The sequence below is a fragment of the Mustela lutreola genome, chromosome 17 (assembly GCF_030435805.1).
Source record: "Mustela lutreola isolate mMusLut2 chromosome 17, mMusLut2.pri, whole genome shotgun sequence".
In the NCBI taxonomy this organism is placed as follows: Eukaryota; Metazoa; Chordata; class Mammalia; order Carnivora; family Mustelidae; genus Mustela; species Mustela lutreola.
In genome coordinates this window covers 38,313,298-38,335,088 of record NC_081306.1, presented here as the reverse complement: position 1 = coordinate 38,335,088, position 21,791 = coordinate 38,313,298, and the positions used below count along the sequence as shown (strand labels likewise).

Here is a 21,791-nt window from a genome sequence, read left to right as displayed (position 1 = left end):
TATTTTTCAGCAAGGGTGTCAAGACCATTCCACTGGAAAAGAGTAGACTTTTCAACCAATGGTGCTAGGACAACTGGATCTCAACATGCGGAGGAATGAACTTGGACCCCTATCTCACACCATATATAAATATTAAATTATCTCAAACTGTAGTGAAGACCTAAATGTGGGTATTGGAGCACTCAGGCAGGCAGTTAACTACTCTTAGCTTAGCTTTGACTTCCTGCTCACCTACAGACGGTGTGTGTGTGTGTGTGTGTGTGTGTGTGTGTGTGTGTGTGTGAAAGCTTAGAGACTTTTCAGGTCTTTCTTGAGCATATGCATGGCCCCAGGCATGCCCACAGTCTTCTAGATTTCTAGAAATATGTCAGAGCTTCTCAAAGACCTTATTCTTCCAAAGAATCTCATTGTCCAACTTCTCTTATTTCCCAATCTCTTTCCTCCTCAGCTTTTTAGTTAGTCTGTTGTCCATTGCCTCCAGCAACCACTAAACATTTTTCTATAAATATTTTTGATAAATGTCCCTCAGTAACAGCTTCAGTAGTTGGAAAGTTCTAAAGGAAGAGAAAACAAGCCTTCTGAGTGGGCCTTCCAAGAAGCCATCAGACAGATCAGTAAGAACATTTCTTTGCAAATTAAGTCTGTTCTGCTCTCCCTTTGATACTAGTACCAGGAATTCAGCTCTTCTTTTCTTTCTTTTTTAAGTTTTATTTTTACTGAAGTAATTGAGTAATTCTCTTAATTTTCTTTCATCTTAGAATGGCTTTCTATCACCTTCTCCCTGAAAGATATTTTTGCTGGACATGGAATCCTGGTTTGATATTTCTTCTATTTGAGCACTTTAAAAAATCTTGTTCTATTGTTGGGGAGCCTGGCTGGCCCAGTCAGTGGAGTATGCAATTCTTGACCCACGGGCTGTAAATTGAAGCCCCCTGTTGGGTGTAGGGATTAGTTAGAAATGAAATCTTTAAACAAAATATTGTACCACTGTTTTCTGGCCTCCATAATTTCTGATGAGAAATTCAGTTATTTGAATTGTTAGCCTTCTGTTTATAACATGAAGTTTTTCGCTGGATGCTCCCAAGACTTCTTTCCCTTATCTTTGGTTTTCCTCAGTTTGACTGTGATGTGTTTGGGTGTTTAGTTGTTTTGTTTTGTTTTAATCTTATCCTTCTGGGGGTTTTCTGACATTCTTGAATCTGTAAGCTTAAGTCTTTATCCAAATTTAAGATGTCTTTATTTCTTCCAGTCATTCTTTCTTTCCTTCTTTTTAAAAATGATTTTTATTTATTTATTTGACAGAGAGAGAGAGATCACAAGTAGGCAGAGAGGCAGGCAGAGAGAGAGGGGGAAGCAGGCTCCCCGCTGAGCAGAGAGGCTGATGCGGGCAGAACTCGATCCCAGAACCCTGGGATCATGACCTGAGCTGAAGGTAGGGGCTTTAACCCACTGAGCCACACAGGTGTCCCACAGTCATTATTTCTTTCAGTATTTTCTCTGCACCAGTCTCTTTCTCCTCTCCATTAGGGTCTCATGATACTAATATTAGACCTTTTGATGCTCAGTAGGTCACTGGTGCTCTCTATTTTTTCAATCCTTCTCACCCTTTCTGTTTATCTGTCCTCAACTTTACCGACTCTTCCATTTGTCATCTCTCTTTTATTATTGAGCCCATTCAATGATTTGGTTTTGTTTTCTTTGTTTTGGTTTTCTTTGTTTTTTGTTTTTTGGGGGTTTTTTGGTGGTTTTTATTGGTGTTTTTTTTTAAATTTTATTTTTCTTTGAAGTTCTAAAGACTTTATTTTTATTTATTTTTTAAAGTTTTTATTTATTTTTTTGTCAGAGAGAGACACAGCAAGAGAGGGAACATGAGCAGGGGGAGTGGGAGAGGGAGAAGCAGGCTCTCCGCTGAGCAGGGAGCCCAATGCAGGGCTTGATCCCAGGACCCTGGGATTATGACCTGAGCTGAAGGCAGACTGAGCCACCCAGGTGCCCCTACAGTCTTTTTTATTCAGTTTATATTTATCTGCTGAAAACAAGTTCCATTCATTTCAAGCATGTTTACCTTTACCTCTTGGAGGATAGTTATGATCATTGCCTTAGAGTCTCTGATAATTTCAACATCTAGGTCATCTCTGGGTTGGTATATGTTGATTGTCTCTTCCCTCCTGAATTCACCATGTTTTGGTTTTTTTTTAAGATTTTATTTATTTATTTGACAGACAGAGATCACAAGAAGGCAGAGAGGCAGGCAGAGAGAGAGGAGGAAGCAGGCTTCCTGCGGAGCAGAGAGCCCGACTTGGGGCTCGATCCCAGGACCCTGGGATCATGACCCGAGCCGAAGGCAGAGGCTTTAACCCACTGAGCCACCCAGGCACCCCCTGAATTCACCATGTTTTTCTGGTTCTCAATATGTTGAGTAATTTTGGATCATATGCTATGCAATACTGCTTTGGTTTTTTTGTTTTTGAGACTCTGGGTCCTGTTACATTCTCTGGAGAACATTGGGATGTTGCTTTTTTTGTTTCTCCAAAGCAGGTGATCAGCCTGGTTAAGACCACAGATTCTTTCCTTCTGTGTTCAGCGGTTCCCGTGTCAGGTCAGTTTTCAAAGACTTTGTTTGCTACATAGCTGGTGAGTGTGACCCATGGATGCCCCGTGGCAACGTGTACTAGTCAATACGCAGAAGGAGGGGAGCCCACTCTCAAGCTTCCTCCTCTTTAGAATTTCCTCCACACCCCCTGACTCCCAGGTCCCCTTTTCCAGCTTCCTTTGACCAGGAAGACGAGATTCTCCAGGAATGTCCGCCCGGCCCCCCCCCCCCATCTCCCAAACCCTGCTGTAGGCACAGTTCTGTGTGGCTGGGCTTCCTCTGGGGTGAAGTAATGAGCAAAAAGACGGAAACAAATGACAGGGATCCCATCATTCTTCACACAATAGGGACCCTTTATCCTTGTTCCTCTGTCCAGAAATATGGGTGATCTCCAAGATGTTAGATGCCCATGCCCCCTTCCACCCTGACCATGACAATGAGGTTTCACAAATGGCCCTGGGCTCAGGGTAGGACTGGGAAGAAGAAGAAGAAAAATGTGGAAATTCTCTACCCACTCTCCTGCCCGTGGGGTGGGGCGGGGGGGGGGGGGCACTGTCCTGGTCTTCTGGCCCTAAACACTAGTCTCTCTTGAAGGTTTTACAATCTCCCAATGCTATTCAAGTCCCTTGATTAGCCCTCAGCCCAAGGCCAGTAGATAAAAAAGATAAACAAAGAGGAAACCACCACCTCTGCCACACTGGTTTCTCTTTGTCTTTTGACTGTCCCAGTCGGCCCGCTAGTATTTACTTTTCATAACCTTTCAGTCACTGCTTTTTGGTTTTTTCCAGTTTCCAGTTGTAATCAGCCGAGGAAGGAGATGGCGTCCCCTTTTGTCTTCTCAGAAACCTTTCCTTCCTCAGGCCTGGGGATTACCTGAATCTAATTCCAGATCCTTATGCACCAGGCTTAGGGGTTTTCTGGCATGCGATCTTACAGAGCCGAGGTTGATTGTTGATCAGTTTCATTCCGGGGGACATAACTGTGCATTGGCATAGCCAGTGGGTTCTGCAGGCCACCGTTCATGCTTGAGCTCCCAGTAGCCTTGATGATCTAGCTTGGTGGCCACTGATTAACTGCTGAGTCCTGAGTCCCGTCTCTAGTGGCCTTGACCTAGGGCCTGGGTGGGGAACCCCAGGCTGGGGATGGGCTGGCAAGAGCCCATAGTGGATGCCAGGATGCACTCTTGAGGTCCTCCTTCCTGCTTTAGGGTTGAAGGATGGGTCTCCCTGAGTGGCCAAGTGTGTCATTGCCCAATAGGCCGTATCTGCGCCATCTTCAGACTTGAATTTGCTAAAGAGCAGCACCTTGCCCCAACGTCCCATCCCCGCCCCAGAGGAGCCTGTATCTAATGACTGGCTCTCATGCCCCGACCTTGTGACAACTCTGAAAACAGTCTTGGCTTCAGAGGTCCCCACTGGCTTGTCTGGGGCCTTCGTGGAGACCACACCACAGTCCAGAGTCTCCTTGGCTTGGTCCTGCTACCTCCTCTCTTCCCATCCAGTTGCCAGCCCTCTGTAATGAGGCTCCGGCAGGCTAATCTCCATCCCAGAGGCAGCCTCCGAGCCAACCAAACCGGCAACACAGCCTTTCTCTGCCATTAGGCCTACCTAGGCTGTGTGCTCTGTCCTTGGTGCCGAATGCAAGGCTCAAGGTCCAGGCACCGGGCGACAGGCCACACACCGCAGCCTGCACAGAGGCTTGGCTCAAGCTGCTATTTTCCAGACCCAGAAAGGACGGCTTCCGCACATTAGGTATTTTCTTTTTGGGCTGCCCACTGATTTGAGCATCAGACCGGTGCTTGAGACCTGATTTCCACGCCACCCACACAACACCTAACGTGCGAAGCGTGCCAACTTTGCTTCTGGAAATTGAGTGCTGCCTTTCGGTCTCGGCCTGTAGAAGGCCCTCCCATCCCTGCTCAGACTAGGAAGTTCATTTCCAGGGCCTGGAGGCATGCCCAGCTGATAAAGAGCTTTGCTAATGATCCTGGGGTTTCCATCCCTGGCCCATTTCTCAAATTGGGGGAAGTCCTCTGAGCCCCTTTGGAAGAAGTAGTAGAGGGGACAACTGGGGTAGGGGCAGAATGTGTTCTGGGCCCAAAGTCTCTATTGCATCTTTAATCCAGGCCAAGGGCAGTGCCCCTAGGCACAGAGCTTGCTTTGGTTCAGGTTGGCATTGGCTTCCCTGGAAACTGCTGCACATTGGCCTTGGGGCAAGCGGACCCCAAAATGCAGACTGCCATCCGCATTCAGTCCTCCCACTCGGCCTGACTCAAGAAGCCTCATGGTGCTCCTTGTGGCTGAGTTTCCTCACAGTTCCTTCCACTCCTACAATCCCTGCTCCTCCCCCCGCCCCAAGTTACTAAAGTTGTAGCCCCTCAGGACATTGTTTGGAAATAGGGTCATTGCAGATGTCACTGGTTAAAATGAGGTCATGAGGGTGGGCCAGAAGCCAAAGGGACAGGTGTCCTTATAAAGAGGGGAAATTGGGACACACGAACAGGGAGAACACTACAACGATGAAGGCAGAGAACGGGGTGACACTTCTAGAAGCCCAGGAATGCTGCAGATGGATGGCAACAGCGGAAGCTGGGAGAGAGACCAGGAACAGACCCTCCCTCACAACCTCAGAGGGACTCAACCCGTCCAACACCCTGATCACAGACTGCTGGGCTCCAGAACTTTCTGACATTCATTTCCGCAGTGTCGGCCCAGTGTGTGATGGGTTGTCACGGCAACCCCAGGAAACTCAAACGGAGTCCAAGTGGGGCTCCCTTCTGGGGACCCAGGAATCCGCCTGAAACCGAGGTCTTGGTCTGTGGCTCCCAGTGCTCTGAGATGCTCTCAGAGCAGCCCCACCACGGTCCCCGGTTCAGTCTGGTCCTCAGCAAAGGGATGCCAAGATCTTACTGAAGGGAATGTCTGCTGTCAGACGGACCCATCCAGTACTGTGGTCCTGGCATCCCTGTTCCTTCAGAGCCTCGCTGTCAGAGGACCCATGGTCTCAGGGGGCCCTCGCTTGCACCGGATTCATTGTTTTAACAGAACACACTGACCCATCCTGAACACAGGTGGGAATCACCTTGCCTTGTCCTCATCGTGGCCCAGTAGCTGGTTTCAACTACCACATTTTTCTGGGGGCATCTAGGCCTAAATGCCACTTCTAGTACCAGTTTCTGCATTTGTGAGGGTTCTGTGCTTGCGGAGACCAACCGGGAGTGAATTAGGCAGGAGAAAGAGTTTTTGTGGAAGGATCCTCGGGCACATCCCAGGAAGGGTGCGGACCGGAGCTCTGGGATTCTCGGCAATGGGAACTCAAGAGTTTCTCTCTCTACGGCACCTCCATGGTACAATCCCTCCAGGCACCCTTGGTTCCAGGGAGCCTGTGCTCCGGATCCCCCGGGAGAGGGAGAGAATCCCCGTAGGTGAGACGTGAAGATTGGATTCTTATTCTGAGTTGTCTTTGCAGTGTTAGTGGGTATAAAAAGCACCCCAGTCTGATTATTATAGTAATTCATTCAACAAATACTTAAAAGGGGTGTCTGCTGTCGTGTTCGGGAAACAAGGGTGACCAACCTAGACCCATTCCTGGTCCTTGCAGCTGGCAGTCGGGCAAGTGCCATGGGGTCCTGGGGCTCTGAGAGGTCCTGCGGGTTTGACCAGGGGAAGCAAGGCCCGAGATGCATTCCAGGCCACCGGTGCTGCTCCCCCGTCTGTCATTCTTCCCTGGATCATACCCCACACCTTGTCCATCATCCCCAGTGGAAGATGAAACCTGCCGCGGCCCCAGGTGGCCATCAGGGCACAAGTCTGGCACACTCCTCTCCCTAGTGGGGCCCCCACTCCCGGCCCACTGTCTGTTCCTCTCTGTCTCTCCTTCCGTCTGTCTCTTTTGCTCACTGTCTCTTGTCTGTCTCTCTCAGTAAGGAAAAATCAAAAGCACACGATTTTAGAAACTGGGACACAGGTGAACTAGTGGCTCTGACTCAGCAGAGGACAGAAAGTCGAAAGCTAAGCTGTCAGAGGGGAAAGCCAACAAGGAACGACCCAGAACGCCCACCCCCACCCCCCACCCAGAACGCCCGCAAAATGCAAGGCTCCCAGCAGAGCAGAAAACAGAAAGGCTGTTACAATGTGTCCCAAGGGGCCAGTGGGTCCCCACACCTCCCCTTCCACTTCGCATCTACTCTGGCAAAAGCCTGGTACCAAACAGGGTCTGACTTTGGGGAGCACTGGGCATCAGAGGCAGGAAGAGTTCTTCTTGAAACCGTGGTGATTTAGGGAAATCTGATTTCCAGTCTCCACCCCCCCACCCCCCCCACCCCAATTTGGCTCCTAGAATGCTCAGGGCCAAGTCACTTCCAGGCAGGAGATCAAACAAGTCCTTTCTAGAGAAACTGAGTGGCCTTGGCCTGAGAGAAAATACTACCAGATTAGTTAGAGAACACCCCTCCCCACGGCGGAATCCCTCTCTTGGCTTGCAGAGCGACTCACTCCATACATATCACCGAACAGGCCAGCATCACCAGGCATCTTAGGAAATCCTCCAACAAGAGAAATGAAGCAAAAGCTTTAAAAAAAAAAAATGGGGGGCCTGGCTGGCTCAGTTGTTAAGCATCTGCCTTTGGCTCAGGTCATGATCTCAGGGTCCTGGGATCAAGTCCTACATCGGGCTCTCTGCTCAGCGGGGAGCCTGCTTCCCTCTCTCTCTCTCTCTGCCTGCCTCTCCATCTACTTGTGATTTCTCTCTGTCAAATTAAAAAAAAAAATTAGAGCAAGTGATGATAGAGGAAGTAGAAACAAAGTTAACTGTCATCAGGGAGATGGGAGCAAATATTACAACGGTGCAGCAAAAGCACGTATAAGAAAAAACAAGTCTGAGAAGAAGAAAGCTTCGGAAATTAAAGACAGGGTTGCAGAAATAAAAGCAAAAAGGTTAGAGGACAGTGAGGAGCAACTCTTCTAGAAAGTGTAACCAAGAGGGGCCCCTGGATGGCTCCTTCAGTTGTCAGACTCTTTTTTTTTTTTTTTAAGATTTTATTTATTTTATTTGATAGAGAGAGAAAGCAAAAGAGAGAACACAAGCAGGGGAAGTGGGAGAAGGAGAAGCAGGCTTCCTGCTCAGCAAGGAGCCCTGTTCGGGGCTCGATCCCAGGATGCTGGGATCATGACCTGAGCCGAAGGCAGACGCTTTACAACTGAGCCCCCAAGGTGCCCTGGGTGTCAGACTCTTGATTTCTGCTCAGGACATGATCTCAGGGTCCTGGGATTTAGCCCTTGTCAGGCTTCTCACTCAGTGTGGAGTCAGCTGGTCCCTCTCCCTCTGCTCGTCTCCCGGCTCTATCTCTCTCCAATAAATAAATAACATCTTTTTTTAAAAAGGAAAGTATAACCAAGAAATTAAGTGATGAAGATGAAGGAAAAAGTATAATAACATTAGAGGATCAGAACAGAAGATCCAACACCCGAATAATCACAATTCCAGAAAAACAGAAAAGAGAAAATGGAAGGGGACACTGTCGGATCCAGAACGCAAATTCAGGGGCGCCTGGGTGGCTCAGTGGGTTAAAACCTCTTCCTTCAGCTCAGATCATGATCTCAGGGTCTTGGGATCGAGCCCTGCATCTGGCTCTCTGCTCAGCAGGGAGCCTGCTTCCCTTCCTCTCTCTCTCTCTCTGCCTGCCTCTCTGCCTACTTATGATCTCTGTCTGTCAAATAAATAAATAAAATCTTAAAAAAAAAAAAGAACTCAAATTCATTTCTCAGATCAGAAAAGCATGAGTCAGGGGTGCCTGGGTGGCTCAGTGGGTTAAAGTCTCTGCCTTCACCTCAGGTTGTCATGATCTCAGGGTCCTGGGATCCAGCGTTACATCGGGCTCTCTGCTTGGCGGGGAGCCTGCTTCCTCCTCTCTCTGCCTGCCTCTCTGCCTACTTATGATCTCTGTCTGTCAAATAAATAAATAAAAGCTTTAAAAAAAAAAAAAAAAAGAAAAACATGAGTCTCCTGATTGAAGTGGCTGCCTGAGATCCTGTCATCATGGACCTTCAGAATCCAGGTTTTAAAAAAAAAAAAAAGTGGGGGGGGGGGATTTACAACCTTCCAGAGAGAAAATACCAGTCACCCAAGAAAGGATCTGGCATCCTTAATAGCCACACTGTAGGTTAAAAGACAAAGAGAAGGCGTCTGGAGAAGCCATTGTCATTCTAGAATCCATGCCCAGTCACATGTAAGAATAAAAACTTTTTATTTTTTTAAGATTTTATTACTCTATTTGAGAGAAAGAGTGAGCACAAGCAGGGAGATTTGCCAAGGGAGAAGGAGAGGGAAAAGCGGATTCCCTTGCTGAGCAGGGAGCCCAGTGCCGGGGCTCAATCCCAGGACCTTGGGATCATGACCTGAGCCAAAGGTGGACAGATGCTCAACCAACTGAGCCACCCCAAGCGCCCTGAAAGAAGCCTTTTTAGACATGAGGGCTCCCCAGATTTTCCTTGCCATGTACTCTCTCTCAGGAAGCCCACTAAAGAATGTGCTCCCCGGAACGAGGGTCAGGATGTTCAACGCTAGTGACACAGCCTTCCCATCCCTGTCTTAGCTCAGAAATGTCTGCATTTCCAACACCGGCTGGCAGGAGGCTTGCTTTCGTCACCAAATGTGCCAGCTCTTTGCCTGTTGCCTCTTGACTCAATCCTCCCTTCTGCTCCATTGCGGGAGGCTGGAAGACGGGAAATGACATTTCTCCGGGCTCCCTTGCCAGCTGGCCTCTAGGGAGATTCTGCTAATGGGAAGCACCACGGAGGGATCAAAAGTCAGGATGGCAGCGAAGACCTTTCTTGTTCCTGGCGGAGCCGTCACTGGCTGGAGAGTCTGGGCTGGTCACTTCTTGCTTACATAGTCCAGTTCCCCCAGTGCCTACCCCAGCCTTGTTGATACGGCAGTTGTGTCTGTCTGTCTATAATAACATTTCTCCTTCTCGCCTCTCTCACCCCTCTTGCCCTAGAGGTCCTAACGTCTAGGTAGTTCCTCCGTCCCCTGTGTCATGCTCCAGCCCTTTTAACGTGTTTGTGACCACTGTCCTGTATTAAATATTCTGCTTAATTACTTACGAGTTCTGGTGTTTTCCTGACCGGACGGATAGCTCAGGCTGAGTGACGTTCCAGTGTCCTGTGGTTACACAATCTGGGACACATCACCTCCAAGGCCACAGGGCAGGGGAGGTATGAGGCAGAGGTGGTCCACCAGCTCCTGAGTGCTTTGGGTTAGACGTAGCCCAGGTCACTTCCTTTCATAGTCCCCTGGCCAAATTATTCATTTAACCACAGCTGAACTGTATGTAAGACTCGGAAATACAGGAGAAGACTTGGAATATTTGGTGAGTGCTGAGTGTCTGTAGGAGGACTTCCGAAGGAGGGAGATGCCGTGTGAGGAAACAGATGAACACAGGAGAGAGAAAGAGCAGGAGACACCGAGTCCCAGACTGACAGCACTCCAGAGGGCAAACTGCCCAATTTGGGTCCAAAGGAAGGAGGCTCCAGGAGGGATGTCTGGAAACAAAAAAAAACAAAGAGATTTTCTGACGCGTTTGCCCAGGTGGAAATTTGGGTTGATGGGCATTTAGAGAGCCAAAGGAGAATGCAGGAAGATGTTTCAGGAGATTCTAAGACTGAATCAAAGCAAATTTTAAAAAGAAAAGAGAGAGAGAGAGGGAGAGCACGAGCAACGAGGAGAGATTAATTTAGGAAGGATTAAGAGTGGTTTAAGAAAGGAACTAATACAAATCCTTTTACTGAGCTAAGCAGGGAAAAATATTTACAGAGATGTATTCACGGGAATGGTACAGTGGATTTCCTACCGACTGTGCTAGAACTGGAGAGGTGTGGTCCCGTCCGAGACTTCTGCAGCTGACTACCAAAGTTGGTTCAGATGCCCCAAAATAAGGGCATCACGCCCAGCAAGACTGCCCCCAGTGGCAAGTCTGGGAGTTCCCAGGCTGACTGGCTACAAAATCAGGGATTCCTTTGACCTACTCAGATCGGGTCATTAACTAGATCAACTCACAGAATTCAAGAAATACTCTACTTACAAGTACCATCTTACTGCAAAGGATACCCAGCAGGACCAGCCATGGTCGCTGAAGAGATCCAAGGTCTAGGAAGAGTCCTGAATGTAGAATTTCCATGTCTTCTTTCTGGAAAAGGAGTGTCTGTTGCCAACCAGGACGCTCAGCTGAATGTTGGTGCCCATAGTTTTTACTGGTGTTTCATTGCATAGGTATGATGGATTGAATCATTGGCCATGTGACTGACCTCAATCTCTAGCCCCAGAAGTTGGGTTGATATCTCTGGCTAACCCTGTAATCATGTGGCTGGTCTTTCTAGTACCACCAGCCCTCCATCCTGAAGCTAATCCAGCCACCTCGCCCCCTGAGTAACAAAGATGTTCCTATCCCTGGAGAAATTCCAAGGGTGTAGAAACTCTATCCCAGAAAACTGGATAAAGACCAGACAGATTGTAGGCAGGAAGAAGACATGCGTATGTGTGGCTTCAAGGGTTGAATCTGCATCTCCCAGACTGGGATGTCCATAGATACTACATAAGCTGGAAAGAACAAATAATAGCATTATAAGCATATTATTTAAAAATGGCAAAAAAAAAAAAAAAAGGCAGAAGAAATGGGAGAGGACTTGGAAGCGAGGAGAGGTTTTTATTGTTGCTAAAGCCTCCTGGAACAATTAGACTTGTTCAATTCACTATGTGTCTTGCCTGGACAAAAAAAATTAAAGGGAGAGGGTTGCCTGGCTGGCTCAGTCAGTTGAGCGTCCGACTCTTGATTTCAGCTCAGGTCACCAACTTAAGGTTGTGAGATTGAGTCCCGTGTCAGGCTCAACACTGGGCGTGGAGCCTGCTTGGGATTCTCTCTCTTCCTCTCCCTCTGCCCCTCCCCACCCGCTCTGTTCACTCTGGTTCTCTCTCTCTTTTTTAAAAAAGATTTTATTTATTTATTTGACAGAGAGAGAGATCACAAGCAGGCAGAGAGGCAGACAGAGAGAGGGGGGGAAACAGGCTCCCCACCAAGCAGGGAGCCCCAATGTGGGGCTCTATCCCAGGACCCTGGGATCATGACCTAAGCCAAAGGCAGAGGTTTAATCCACTGAGCCACCCAGGTGCCCCAACTCTTGTTCTCTTTCTTAAACAAAAAATTAAAGGAAGAAAGAGTTAGAAAAAGGGTGGCGGCTGTTTGTGGGGTGCTCAGTCTGGGTCATGGACAGGAGAAATACTCTTCAGGATAGAACTGTTGATTTGGGAAGACACCTTCTATAGGTTTTGATGATATAGAGATGAGCAGCGAGCCCAGAGTCAGAGAGGAGGCAGACAGCAAGGAAGGGGGAACCAAGGCTGGTCCCTGTCACCGACCACCAGACAGCTGTCCAAAGCTGCCTAGAGGTGGAGTAGCATGAGCGAGTCAATGATGCAGAGGTCCCTGGTGACATTAGGGGGAGCGGTCTGAGTGGGGTGAAGTTGGGGAACAGGAAGAAGGGACAGGTAGATGGAGATACAGACAGAACTGCTATGGGGCATCTTTCCAGGCAGTCTTGCCAGCAAGGGCAGGAGAGAGAAGGGGTTGCTTGCTTTTAAGATGGGAGAGCTAGGAGAAGGAGCTAACGCTCTTGGAAAGAAGCCAGCAGAGAGAGAGGTTAAAGAGCCAAGGAATGAGAGGATTCTCTGGATTCCTCCGTAGAGGAAGGAAGGCGGGGACAGCTCTGCTCCCAGCCCTCCCAGGGGAGGGAAGGTGCACAGCCTGCTGGCCAAAGGGGAGATGCTTGCTTATCCGTAAACCCTGGCTAGCAGAGTGCTGTCCCATTCCACAGATGCAAAGGAATAATCTGCCTCATTACCCAACCAGAAGAAGCCATGGTGAATCCAGAATTTTCTGCTTCCAAAGCTAAGCTCTTGCTGCACTGGTTCCCCTGATGAGGCAGAGCCGGTTCTCGGGCATCTAGAGCACCCAGTCTGGGGGTGAGGAAGGGCTGGAGGAGAAGTCCTCAACTCTACAGCCTGTGGGGACAGGAAGCATCCAAAAGTGGAACAAGGGGGTGGCCCTGCGAGCATGGAGACCCGAAGGAGGGGGAAGGACATGACCACACCGCCTCCCATGAGGCGTTCCCACACTCTAGCCCAGGACCACCTCTCCAAGGCCAGATCTTGGGCTTTTTCAAGAGAATTGGAGTATCTCAATTTTAATGCGAACTCTCCAGATTCGGATAGTGCAGCAAAGTGATGGGATATCAAGATGGTCAGCTAAGGCTTCCCTGAGGAGAAGACCCCTGACTCAGGGGTCAGGGGCGGCTTGGCCTGTCCCGGGAGGCCTCAGCACAGCAGTACTGGGCTGGGGACCTGGGGTGGGCTGAGGTTGGGGTGGTGGAGGGAGGCCTGACCCGTGGGGTTTGTGCACAGAGACAGTGAGCCTGGCTTACCCTTCAGTTAAAGAGGGTGGCTTCCACCGCCCCATCTGGTCCTTTGGGGTCCCAGCCCAATGTCCAAGCACGCACAAACTCTGCCCCGGCCCCCGCCTCCGCCCACCAGCCCAGTCTTCACCATCCCAGGCTCCAGGAGGAGGGGTTCAAGGGGCCGAGGGGGCGGCCTCTTTTGGGTCCAATGGTGGGGGAACGGATTGGGGCCCCCCATTAGGTGAGTGTCCTCTAATAGAGTGCTAATGAACCCCAACCTGGCCCCGGGCCAGGGGCGCCCCGAGGCTGCACCCGGCCCCCCGGGGGGTGGGGGTGGCAGGGCCGGGCCGGGAGCCCTGTGGGTGAGCGGCCGGCCCGGGAAGGGTTAAGCCCACCGAGCTCGCGGCGGCCTAGAGCGGCGGCGGCGGCGGCGGCGGCGCGGGGGCCGGGGCGCGGGGCGCGCGGGTGGCGGGCGGGGGACAGGATGCGGATGCCGGGGGGACTTCCTGTGCCGGCCCCGCCGCCCCCGCCCCCGGCCCGGCCCGCTGCCCGCTGCCCGCCGCCCGCCGGACGCAAGCTCGGGCGGGCGGGCGAGCCAAGGGGACCCCGGCGCGGGCCGCCCCCCGCCCGCTGGCTCCGGGCACCTGTGGCCGCCGGCGGACCCCGGCCGGACCCGGGCTGACCCCCGGCTGGGCCGAGACCGGTGTCGCCCGGCACCCACGCAGCCCTCGCTCGGGACCCGCGCCCGGCCGGCCCCCGGCCCGCTCCCCGCCCCCTTCCCCCGCGGAGCCGACACCAACTTGAGGTCGCCAACTCCGCTCGGCCCCTTTTTGGGCCCAGGGCGACCTCCACCGCCCTGACCGCGACAGGCCCGCCGCAGTGCCCAGAAAGGCCCCCGGTGGCCCAGCGCCTCCCCGGCTGTTTCTGGATGGAGGCGCCTCGGGAGGGAGCTGGCTGACGCTCCGGCCCGCGCTCTCCAGCCGCTGCTGACCACACCTCCCCTGGAGCGGAGGCCGCTGTGAGGAGCCGGAGATGCTGCCCCAGGTGGGCCCGGCGGAGGGGGGGCGGTGGGGAGGTCGGGGAGGGCGGGGGGACTGCTCTCTGGAGGGCTTCGGGACTGGATTCTGGAAAGGGGAGCTGAAGTTAGGAGGGGAGGCAGGACTGGATGTGGCGACATCTCCGCAGGGGCCAGGGTGGAGGCAGGAGAGGGCTGAGGAACCTTCCAGACTTCAGGAGCCGGTGGGCCAAGGCTGCTTCCAAGGGCTGTCATCCTCTGAAACCTGCCTTCCCAGGGAACTGCGGTGGCACCTGGAACCTGTGGCCCGCTGGTGGCCTTGGAAGGCTGGGGTGAACCCCAACAGTGGTTTGGGAGGCAAGAAACCAGGGAAGGGAACACACTTGTCGGTGCTTTGAAGGGGGCGGTGGAACGGGAGATGTTTCTCTTTTTCTGCAAACTTCCTCAGATGTCCCTGGTGGGACTCTGGCTCCCCAGCGAAGGCTGGTTCCCACAGTCGGATCTCAGCGAGGAGCAGGTGCACCAGCAGCCCCTCAGCCTGGGGCTGAGCGTGGGCCCTGCAAAGTCAGGAGAGGAAGGAACTGCCTCTGGCCCCGGGGAAATGAATGGGCCCTGGGAGCTGAGCCTCCAGGCCGCCCTGCTCCTCCCTTCCTCAGCTGTGGATTGCACCGTCCTCCTTTCCAGGCTGGGTGGAGATGCCGGCTCTGGGGTTCAAGTAGGAGATGGAGGGCTCTCTGGCAGTCGGTGTCCCTGGGGTGGGGACTCACCTGAACAGCTTCCTTCCTTCCTCTCAGCACAGCTGGCTCCCCGGGATCTTGGTCTGAACGCTAGGATGGAGCTGGGGGCAGCGACCGAGACCTTCGTGCTGGAGCTTCGGTGTCTTGAAGATGGGGGCCCGGGGCCTGGCACCCTCTCAGGTAAGGGGCTGGAGAGGGGTGTGGCTCTGACCTAAGCCGGGAGATAACCCTCAGGCCTCCTTGAGGATCTTTTGCCAGAGCCCCAGGGGCTGCAGGGTCGGGGGCAGCCAGCTGTCTGCAAGGGCGCTCAGCTGGTTTCCAGGTGGAGAGGGCTGGCCGCAGCCGCTCACGCCCCGCCCACTGCCTGGAACAACACTGGCAGGTTCCCCTTAGGATTTTCAGAGGCGCCTCTGTCAGGCTGTGGTTTTGCTGGTGACAGGCTCTTTTTTTTTTTTTTTTTTTTTTAAGATTTTATTTATTTATTTGACAGAGAGAGATGACAAGTAGGCAGAGAGGCAGGCAGAGAGAGAGGAAGGGAAGCAGGCTCCCTGCTGAGCAGAGAGCCCGATGCGGGACTCGATCCCAGGACCCTGAGATCATGACCTGAGCCGAAGGCAGTGGCTTAACCCACTGAGCCACCCAGGCGCCCGGTGACAGGCTCTTGACAGTGCAGACATTTCACAGTCCATGCCCTGGACCCCGGATGTGTGCTGGCTGGCTGGGAGCTGCTGCTGTGTCCCCAGTGGTCAGGTAGTCTCCACTGTCCTCCCACATGTCCTGGGCTCCGGACTCATGTTCTCAGATTGAATTCAGGGGTTCTCTCCCACTGCCCCCCCTACCCCAGGCATTGCCCGCCCCCCCGGCTTCTCTTTTTCCTGGGGCCTTCTCTGACCTTGTCCGCTTTTCCTGACCTTTGCTTCCATCTATCTTTCTCCCTTTTTGCCCAGAGGCAAATGTGGCCCTGTAGAACCTTCCAAGATGCCTTCTCCCCCTGGGGGCCACTCTGGTCCAATTTCCCTCTCTGTCCTTTGAGGGCACTGAGTGAGGTCCAGGCCAGGGTTGAACAGCATGGAAAGAACCAAAGCAATTAGAGGGGTTGGGTGGGGATGTGTGGATGAAATGAGGGGTCTTCCAGCTCAAATATTTAACCGACAACAGTCTTGCAAGGGTATGGTAGGCACCTCAGATGATAATAATATGTTTACTAAAACATCATTGTTAAAAATGCTGATGTGACTGCAGGAAGCCAGGACCGGCCACACGGCCAAGTGCTATGCTAAAATATGAGGACTGACACAAAGGCACAACGTGTCCCTGCTGCTCCCAGAGGTGGCAGACCTGCTGGGCAGTGGGGTGGGGGTGGATGGACAGGTTTGCGTGGCTCTGTCACCACATGCCTACTCCTGGCTGGTGTGCGTATGTGAAAACTACTTGTCTGTTAGCATATGAAAACGTTATGAGGAATAGTTTCCTAAAAGGAAATTACTTACATGGAGATTATCCCTTGGTTTTATTCTGTCAATATACTCCTGGAAGAGTGGCCAGAAAGCAAAATGTTAAAAATTGCACCCCTGCTTTCCGTTACAAAAATGAAAACATGAGGCGGTAGGAAGAACGATTGTTGAAGGCACACTGGGGAATGGAGCAGGCCTCTTTAGATTTTCTGGTAACACAGTATGAATGCTCAAAACGGGAAACGACATGTGGCTATTGGGCAGTGACATGTGACAACAGAGTGACATGTAGGTGGCAGGAGTTACTGTACACCTGTACAGTGCTGGGCCACACCTGTCCCCCCTTGAGTCCTCACTGTGTCCCTGAGAAGGGTCGCTGTCCTTTTGCAGGCAGGGACACTTGGGTTCCCAGAGGCTATGTGACTGGCCAGTCACTGTGCGGACGCAGGACTATGGGATTAGTCCTTTTCATTCCACACTAATAGTCTCAAACGTGTCCCATCTCTAGGCTCCTTCAAACAGGGATAGCTGTGTCCTTGGCATTTCTGAACTGTTCGTCAGTTTGTGAACGAATTTCCTAACCCACAGGCAGAGGGATTTGTCAGGCACATGCCAGGTTCTAGAGGCTAGGTCCTTCCTGCCTCACGCACGGAGCTGGAAGTGGGGGTATCCTGAGGCTGTTACCGACGGGTGGGGGGTGGCTCTGGGGCTGTAGGAGGCTGAGAGCCACTAACTGGTAGAGTTAGGGCCTTACCTGAGGACTTCCCACTGGAAACCTAGTGCTCTCTCTGACACTTCAGGGACTTTTAGAAAACATCTGTGGTAATACTTCCAAGTAGCTTTAGAGAGATTCTTTATTACTGGAGCGCCTGGGTAGTTCAGTTGTTAAGCAGCTACCTTCGGCTCAGGTCATGATCCCAGGGTCCTGGGATCGAATCCCGCACCAGGCTCTCTGCTTAGTGGGGAGCCTGCTTCTCCTTCTGCCTGCTGCTCCCCTGGTCGTGCTTGCCACCTCTCTCTCTCTCTCTCTCTGTCAAATAAATAAATAAAGTCTTTTTTAAAAAGAGAGAGATTCTATATTATTTACAGAGAAGGCAAGTTCGCTTATTTAAGGCATGACCCTAAGTGAGGTCAGAGTTCAGCATGGGCTTGTGGCTTAGCTGTCAGGGTGACTTGTTTGCTGATTCCCACTGGATGGTAATTAAGCCCAAGAGACTTCTCAGGGAATGGTATTGGGGAGCCCCAGACGCCCAAGCTCTTGTCACTGTCAAGATCTAAGCATGGAGGCTGTATGGAGGAAGGCCCAGAAGAGAGGTCTCAGAGCCAGGGTCCAGAGTGACGCGACCCGCAGATATTCGGGCACATTTCTAAGCCAGTCCCACGCCTCTGGGCATTTCAGTTTCTGCCCCAGTACGATGGCCAATTGACCTGGTCTCTTTGGGCCCCTGCTGAGAGCTCAACAGTGTGTCCTAGAGTGGCAGTGCATGGGGCAGGGTTAGCGGGGAGGCCGTGGGGGTCTGACCCTGAGAGCTGCCTGTGGATCCTTCTCTCCTGGCTTCCTGCCGTTTCCACTGCAGGTGGCAGCGGTGGGGTTGAGAGTCAAGAGGAGGAAGAGGCTCGGGAGAAGAAAGGCAGCCCCCCACGGCCAACAGGCTCAGCCCCGATGGAGGCCGGGGGACTCGCCGAGGAAGCACAGCCCGGACAGCAGGACCTGCAGCGACAACAGCCAGAGCAGCTGCAAGAGCAGCTACCGCAAAGCCCGCCGCCAGGACTGCAGCTGGAATTGCAACAGCAGCAGCAGCAGCAGCAGCAGCAGCAAGCTGGGCAAGGCCGGCTGCCCCAACAAAACAAGGACCTGCCTGGAACACCCCAACCTGTGCCCCCTGGGCAGCTGAGACCACAGCTGGGGCTGATGCAACAGCAGGAACGAGCACAGGAGCAGCAAGAGCAGGAGCAACAACAGAACCAGTTACAGCAGCAGGAACAGTTACAGCAGCAGCAGCAGCACCTGCAGCAGGAACAATTACAGCAGCAGCAGCAGGAACAGTTACAGCAGCAGCAGCACCCACAGCAGGAACAATTACAGCAGCAGCAGCACCTGCAGCAGGAACAGTTACAGCAGCAGCAGCAGCAGCAGCACCTGCAGCAGGAACAGTTACAGCAGCAGCAACCCCAGCACCTGCAGCAGGAACAATTACAGCAGCAGCAGCACCTGCAGCAGGAACAATTACAGCAGCAGCAGCAGCAGCAGCACCTGCAGCAGGAACAATTACAGCAGCAGCAGCAGCAGCACCTGCAGCAGGAACAATTACAGCAGCAGCAGCAGCAGCTGCTGCAGCAGGAACAATTACAGCAGCAGCAGCAGCACCTGCAGCAGGAACAATTACAGCAGCAGCAGCAGCAGCACCTGCAGCAGGAACAATTACAGCAGCAGCAGCAGCAGCACCTGCAGCAGGAACAATTACAGCAGCAGCAGCAGCACCTGCAGCAGGAACAATTACAGCAGCAGCAGCAGCACCTGCAGCAGGAACAATTACAGCAGCAGCAGCAGCAGCACCTGCAGCAGGAACAATTACAGCAGCAGCCGCAATACCAGTTGCAGCAGCTGCAGCAACAGCAGGAACAGCAGAAGCAGGAGGAACAGTTACAGCAGCAGCAGGAGCAGTTACAGATGCAGCACCTGCAGCAGCAGCAGCAACAGTTTCAGCAGCAGCACTTCCAGCAGCAACAGTTACAGCACCTGCAGCAGCAGCAGCAGGAACTATTACAGCGACAGCAGCAGGAGCAGTTACAGATGCAGCATCTGCAGCAGCAGCAACAGTTAGAGCAGCAGCAGCTGCTGCAACAGCAAGAGCAGTTGCAAGAGCAGCTGCCGCCCCGTCCCCTGGAGCCAGAGGAGGAGGAAGAGGTGGAGCTGGAGCTCATGCCGGTGGACCTGGGGACAGAGCAGGAACTGGAGCGGCAGCGGCAGGAGCTAGAGCGGCAGCAGGAGCTGGAGAGACAACAGGAACAGCGGCAGCTGCAGCTCAAACTGCAGGAGCAGCTACAGCAGCTGGAGCAGCAGCTGGAGCAGCAGCAGCAGCAGCTGGAGCAGCAGCAGCTGGAGGGGCAGCAGGAGGTGCAGCTGGAGCTGACCCCGGTGGAGCTGGGAGCCCCGCCGCAGGAGGTGCAGCTGGAGCTGACCCCCGTGCAGCCGGAGCTGCAGCTGGAGCTGGTGCCCGCGGCAGGGGGAGGCGGGCCCGCCGCCCCGGGGGCTCCAGCCGCGGTGGTGGTGGCCCCACCGGGCTACGTGGTGCTGCAGGAGCTCATGGTGCTGCCGGCCGTGGCGGCGCCCGCCGTGGTGGCCATCCCAGGCCCCGCGGGCAGCGCGGCGCTGACTCCGGCCCGGCAGCGGCGGCGGCGGCGTGCGCGGGACCGGCCGACCATCTGCGGGGAGTGCGGCAAGGGCTTCAGCCGCAGCACGGACCTGGTGCGCCACCAGGCCACGCACACGGGCGAGCGGCCGCACCGCTGCGGCGAGTGCGGCAAGGGCTTCTCGCAGCACTCCAACCTGGTGACGCACCAGCGCATCCACACGGGCGAGAAGCCCTATGCGTGCTCCTACTGTGCCAAGCGCTTCAGCGAGAGCTCGGCGCTCGTGCAGCACCAGCGCACGCACACGGGCGAGCGACCCTACGCCTGCGGTGACTGCGGCAAGCGCTTCAGCGTCTCGTCCAACCTCCTGCGCCACCGGCGCACACACTCGGGCGAGCGGCCCTACGTGTGCGAGGACTGCGGCGAGCGCTTCCGCCACAAGGTGCAGATCCGGCGCCACGAGCGCCAGCTGCACGGCGCCGGCCGCTCGCGAGGCCTGGGCCTGCTCCGCAGCACGCGCGCCACCACGGGCGGGCCCCCGCGCTCCGAGCAGGCGGCGGGGGCCGCTGACAAGGCACCGTGACGGTGGCCGGTGGGGACGGGAGGCCGGGGGCGTGGGCTTGGGCCTGAAAGGTCGTGGCCTCCTCCCGCCTGCCCTGATCGGTGGCCACGGCTGGGCTCCCGGCTGGGCTCCCGGCTGTCTTCCTGCTCAGCGGAGGGGAGGCCACGTGCACACACACGGCCCCTCGGAAACACTCCACGCGGGGGAGCGCTGCTGGGGCCGAGTGGCACGGATGTTGCACATTGGGATGAACGGCATGCTGCACAAATTTGTGACTGGGTACTGATCCTCAATCCTCGAAGAGTCGGCCAGAGCCCTTCCCCCGGAAAACCGGACTTCGTGGAGGGGAGAGCCACGGGAGAAAACTGCCAGTGACACGTGTGACCGCTGGCGACCTTAGACATGCCTCGGACACTAACCAGGGAATGAAATGTATGTGGTAAAACGCACACGGATAGGATTTGATCCTGGTGAAAATTTCTTCAAGGAAAAAAAAATGGGGAGATAAGGAAATTTAACTGCACTTTGTAGAAAACCGATCAAGGCATTAAATTGTCCTCAAAGGCATTTGCCTTGAAAGTACTTTCTAGAATGAGAATGCATCAGGGTGGATATCATCCTGATTGAAATGTTGGTGTTCATAAGCACAGGGTCAGTGTCCACTGGGTCAATGCACAAATGCCAGGAAGCCCTTCCCCAGTGGAAGCTAACCCTTCCCTCCTGGGAAACCCAGGGTTTTAGCGAGTGTGGGAGGCAGGCTCTCACCCTCTTTGCTGCCAAGGTCCCACGCCCACGGTGGTGTGTCCAGTGTCTTCTTGAGCAGGAGCCTGCAGTTGAAACAGAGGGCATTCCGAGAATGCTCTCCAAGGTCCAGCTTGGGGAAGGAGCTCTAAGATCCCTCCCCACCACCGCCACCTCCCTGCAACCCTCCAGCTCTCGGCTTCTCTGTTGCTTATCTGGGGACTAAGCCTATGGGGTTGGGGCCTTGAGACCCAGGAGCGAGGTTCTCCTGGGCCAGGCTATGCAGGGCGCTGGCCTGAGCAGATCCTGCCTGGTCATTGGTGGGGTCAGAGGGGGAAATTGGGGGGACAAAGGTTGGAGGCAACAGAAATGCTCTTTACAAAGTTTACAAAATTGTCCGGGGGTCTTATGAGCATCGGCAAGGTTAATGCCTCTGGGAAGGCAGGACGGTGGAGGAGGCTGCCCGCCCCTTCTGCCCCCAAGTGCTTCCTGCTCTTGACTTCCCATGTGTGGCTGCTTCCATCCTGCCTCTCTCATCGCTCCCTGCTTCTCCTTTACTAACACAGCCTGCTACATTTTACAAATGTGTTGGTTAAGTGAGAAACAAAAATTGAAAAATAAATTTAAATAAGGAAATGCGTTGTCTTGTCTCTGTGTTTTCAAGACCGGGTTTTGTGTCCTGCCACTGGTTTCATTTCTACAGAAGAGTTTCCCGGTTGCCCTAGAGTAAAGGGACTTCCTATTCAGTCCCACGCTCAGTGCTCCTCACCCCAGACTCCGCTGGCCCTTTCCTTGACCAGCCTTCTGTAATCTGCAGCCGAGGAACCCAGGACAGGGGCCCATGTCCAGGTGGGTAGGCCAAGCCTGTCGGTAGGTGAAGGCCCTGTGTT

At 53.6% G+C, this 21,791-nt stretch overlaps 1 protein-coding gene across 2 annotated transcripts; it reads left to right on the top strand.

The window, feature by feature from the left end:
• The first annotated feature begins 13,462 nt into the window (after nucleotides 1–13,462).
• ZNF853 (zinc finger protein 853) lies at nucleotides 13,463–21,531 on the top strand. Of its 2 annotated transcripts, none has more exons than XM_059154898.1 (3): nucleotides 13,463–14,082; nucleotides 14,853–14,970; nucleotides 17,822–21,531. In XM_059154898.1, exons 1-3 carry the CDS (start codon nucleotides 14,071–14,073, stop codon nucleotides 20,179–20,181), a joined length of 2,490 nt encoding a protein of 829 aa, XP_059010881.1. In that variant the 5' UTR covers nucleotides 13,463–14,070; the 3' UTR covers nucleotides 20,182–21,531. The 2 variants fall into 2 exon arrangements, with proteins under 2 accessions (XP_059010881.1, XP_059010882.1); XM_059154899.1 differs by having other exon boundaries at nucleotides 14,848–14,970.
• Nucleotides 21,532–21,791: the final 260 nt, after the last annotated feature.

Bases quoted from the DNA above. Each gene is read 5' to 3' on its own strand.
- ZNF853 (XM_059154898.1), top strand. The intron at 14,971-17,821 runs GTAAGGGGCTGG...TTTCCACTGCAG, and splicing joins GGGGCCTGGCACCCTCTCAG to GTGGCAGCGGTGGGGTTGAG.